This window comes from Anolis carolinensis, chromosome 1 (genome assembly GCF_035594765.1).
Source record: "Anolis carolinensis isolate JA03-04 chromosome 1, rAnoCar3.1.pri, whole genome shotgun sequence".
Taxonomy (NCBI): Eukaryota; Metazoa; Chordata; class Lepidosauria; order Squamata; family Dactyloidae; genus Anolis; species Anolis carolinensis.
The window spans coordinates 275,104,928-275,109,474 of record NC_085841.1 but is presented as its reverse complement, the minus strand read 5'-3'; the positions used below and the strand labels follow the sequence as shown (position 1 = coordinate 275,109,474).

Below are 4,547 nucleotides of genomic sequence, written 5' to 3'. Positions count from 1 at the left end.
CTAGGGAAAAAACAACAGTTAAATGCAATGTCAGACTGTATAATGTCAAGAATTGCTTTGATTTGAATGGCCAGGGGAAAGCACCTGGGTAAAGAATGAGCTATCTCCCATAGTTCCTGCCTGAAGAAGGAAAATAACAGAAGTAGTGAGGAGGCAATTGAGGGGATAGCACCATAAGATTAGCATTTGTTACAGAAAATGAGAAAATCGTATCAGGGGAATGAAGGTATAGGTGTCAGTAGCACAGCTGGAGGAGGGATGTCAACAGACTTTCAACAATTTTACTTACTCCCCAAAAAAGTCTATCTACCAGAAGAATATTAATATATCACTTTTAATGCTACATTATGTGGGGCTGTTAGTCAGAATCCTTACATGTGTGAGGGCACTGAAGTTACCATGTTATCAGCGACTCTGAGTCAACTCTTCTTCTCAATTCTCACTTCTGAATTCTGATTATTGATAGCTCACATTGACATTGTTACCAGGAAGGCCCAGGCTCGAAAGTTCTGTCTTGCTAAAGTTCTGCCAGAGACCTTGGCACTCTCCTGGTTGAGGGATGCCTTGAGAACCATCTCCTTCCCTCATAACTGTTATTTTCCTGGGAAGGAAGCAAACTTTACTTAAAGTAGTGGTTGTCAACCTTTGGTTCCCCAGATGTTTACACCTTCAACTCCCAGAAATCCTAACAGCTGGTAAACTGGCTGGAATTTCTGGGAGTTGTAAGCCAAAACACCTGGGGACCCACAGGTTGAGAACCACTGACTTAAAGCATCTCGATTCAGGCACTGCACCCCCAAACATTTTGGCACCTCACATTTTAAGAGAGAACGCAGCATATTTATATTCCCCACTTTATTGCTAACATACAGGCAAGGATATAAAGCATAGAAAACTTACCTTATGTGACAAACCGCTTTGTAGAACACTGTTTCTTGCTATTTCACACAAGTCACAAGTGCTCAGTTTCCATACTTGAGCTGCTATGGCATATTCTTCCATCAATGCTTCCTTAAAAAATATTTTTTAAATGAGTTACTAGCTAAGGAATTTCACATTCATTATATAACACTCATTAACCAGTGAGGAACAAATCCCTGCATATAACTTTTTGTAACCCCTAAGCATCCCAGCACACCTTCAAATGTAACTGAAATGCCTTTCACGTGCACACACAGTCTATTTTAGAGTAATTATTTATTTTTTGCTCCATGAGACCCTGTTTGGGGGGCACAAAATGACTCTGGGTACTCCATGCCTCCCATAGACCACACGCTGGTCACCCTTACTTCATAGTGCTAAGCAAGAAACTGATAGCATTGTTCAACATGGCACTTGTCAGTTGTTAAATTTTTTATTACCTCGACAGGGAGTGGGAAACCAGGATTGACAAATTCAAAATGGCTCTATAAAACTGTTCTTAAAAAGGAATAAAAAAGTGTTGCCGAAGGCTTTCATGGCCGGAATCACTGGGTTGCTGTGAGTTTTCCGGGCTGTATGGCCATGTTCCAGAAGCATTATCTCCTGATATTTTGCCCACATCTATGGCAGGCATCCCCAGAGGTTGAGGGGTCTGTTAGAAACTAAGTAAGTGAGGTTTATATATCTGTGCAAGGCCATTAAATGCTAATCAAGGCGGCAAATTCCAACATTCACATGTTCCTCAAGCAGACAAGAGTTCTTTCTCCCACTATGGACATTCCATAGATATATAAACCTCACTTAGTTTCCAACAGACCCTTCAACCTCTGAGGATACCTGCCATAGATGTGGGCGAAATGTCAGGAAAGAATGCTTCTGGAACATGGCCATACAGCCCGGAAAACTCACAACAACCCAGGATAAAAAAAGTGTTACCTTTCATACCAGAAGGCCATTCCTGCTCATTGTATTTCTTTTGAAACATTACATTACTTTGGAAAAGTACATCCTTCTTCATACACACCTCTATCTCATTATGTGTTGTTTGTACCTTATCAGCCCCATGCTATATGTCCTATTAAGCAGATTTTAAGTCTGTGTACATGTGAAGATAGATTACATATGGGCAAGTGTTCAGTGTTTAGAATTTAAACATAGAAATGGATACAAAGCATACTCTGGCTTGGTGGAATGCAATGCTCTGTCAAATACACCTTTGTTTTTCTCTGTGTATCTTTTTATGCATGGCAAAACTGTGTTCTGTGGGTCTGCGGGCCATGGCCAGGTGATGGCAGGAGATACCATACAGCATGCAGTTATGTTTCTGAATCAGATGTACAAAGAAGATGGCACTGATGACATCTCCTTCTTGCTCTCAGCTGTAAAATGCAGAGGTATACTGTCCATGGGGACACAAAATGTTCAGCAACACATATGCTAGAGTAATAGCACAAGAAAGTATTAGATACCTCCTTCCACAATAGCCTTAAAGAACATAGGGAAATGCAATGGGAGTTTGCATTTCATATCGCAAACATACAACATACTCCAGGTACTAAGGATTATTAAATTATGTCTGGTTTCAATATGATTGTATGATTCCATGCACTTAGGAAAAAGCGTCATTGGATACAATAGGACTTGCTTTTAGGTAAACTTGCATCTGACCAGGATGTTAATTCTGATTAAAGTGGGGGCAGATGGAGCGGGGAGTAAAGTTGCAATTTAAAAGAATCTGAACTCCCCAAATTCTTTTGATGCAAATTACCTTTGTATAGTGGAACTGCATAGGATCATCTGTTGAGAGCGAAACAAGGAGTCCCTTGTGCAGAAATTCTCGTAATGGGTTTTTGGAATACTCCAGGAACAGACTGTTGTTGCTCAGAGGAGACATGGCAATGGGGATTTGTGCAAGATAATAAAGATACTGGAGAACTGGACTCTGTACAAAAACAACACAAAATGCCATTATTCAACGGTGCAGAAAGATAACAGGAAAGGAGAAATTCAGTAACAGGAAATGGAAAGTGCTCAGCTTTGGTCATTGTGACTTGGGAACATTTTAACTCTTTCCTTCAGCCTCCTGCAAAGACTTGGGTGGACTTCTAACACTCATCTAGTGTAAACAAATACATTTTAAAATGAACAAAAGATTTGAAACTTAAGAAGTTATAAGAAATAATTTAGCATTAATGCTTGGAATTTAGCAAAAACAAATTTCTGTCCCACCAAAATAAACTTTTGAAGCAAATGATATCCCCAATTTCTATAACGAAAATTTGGATTGCTATATATAATAAAATCAATTTTATTTTATGCATGATCTGGGAGGGAGAACATGGAACACGGAGGGATGAAGAAAAAGAACCATAATTTGGCTGAAAACTGAGAAACTGCTGTTTGAATGACTGGTGAATATATGTCAACATGGAAGAAGGGTGTCCTTTAGAAAAAAAATACTCTCACAAAAAGAGAACTAATGTGTGATTATTGCTCTAAATATAATAGCCTGGAAAGCTACCTGCCAAGGAGGCTCAAAGTTTCTTTCAAGGTAGTCTAAACTTTCTAACTGCAACTGTTGGTACCAAAGTTAAACTGGGACATATCTGCCACCCAATGGACAGTTGTTTTAGACAGGAAGTACAATCTATCCAAAAATACGTTCTTTGAAATCCTATTAATTTCAGTCCCAGAAAATTGAAAGCAATAAGACATGCAATTATATCCTTTTTTAAATTTACTCAGAACCAAGCCACACTGAATGCTAACCCTTCCACACAGCCATATAACCCAGAATATCAAGGCAGAAAATCCCATAATATTTGCTTTGAACTGGATTATCTGAGTCCACACTGCCGTATGTGGGATTTTAATCAACTGTGTAGAAGGGGCCTTAATCTCAACTACAGCAGATTTACTGAACCAATGAAATTTTAGTTAAGTCTTCACTTGCCAACTTTTTACTGCTTGAGTAAGCCCACTTCAGGTGGGACCAGCAATCTAATTTGCCTGAATAAAGTAGGATTGAACTCCATTGCGTCAAAAATGTCAAGTACACACCTTGTGAACTGTCCAAAAAACACAAGTGCTCACACAGATGTTTCCATATGCATAAAATGATGGTGTACAGAGAACAATTTCATTAAACCTTTATGGGGAAATCTAAGATGTAGAACTATGGCTCACATACTTGCTGCCATCTTTAAAGCATTTTGTCATGTTCCACAATAAATCAAAGGCAAAAAGACTGTACCTTCTTCAAGAGTAATCCATGGGAAATGTTGTCTGCAGTGAGAAAGGCTGACACCAGGTGAGTGATTGATCCAGCTTCTCCGCAATGAGGCCGAAACAGAAAAGTGCTCATGCCTCTCTCCCTAAAGAATTTTAAATTAAATAACATTAAATAACATTAAACTCACCTTTTCAATTCAAGGGTAATCATACCAACTTTTATTATTATGGAAGTTCACAACTGTAGCACGTATGTTTATAACTGTTTAAGTGAAGGCAAAAAGATGACCTAAGCAATTGTCAGTGATGGAATAACGCCAACAATTTTTACTTTAGCAACTGTCTAGGCAAACAGCTCTGATCCTACACTGATATCTCAAGTACAAACATAATAC

At 38.9% G+C, this 4,547-nt stretch overlaps 1 protein-coding gene across 1 annotated transcript in view; it reads right to left on the bottom strand.

Moving 5' to 3' along the window:
• ampd3 (adenosine monophosphate deaminase 3) overlaps positions 1–4,547 on the bottom strand; it is a 55,261-nt gene that overhangs the window by 9,423 nt on the left and 41,291 nt on the right. Inside the window, exons 12-14 of the mRNA XM_008106885.3 lie at positions 4,175–4,295; positions 2,690–2,863; positions 901–1,011 (exon numbers count right to left, since the gene is read on the bottom strand). Coding sequence (XP_008105092.2) covers positions 901–1,011; positions 2,690–2,863; positions 4,175–4,295 — 406 coding nt within the window. The remainder of the gene's footprint in view (positions 1–900; positions 1,012–2,689; positions 2,864–4,174; positions 4,296–4,547) is intronic.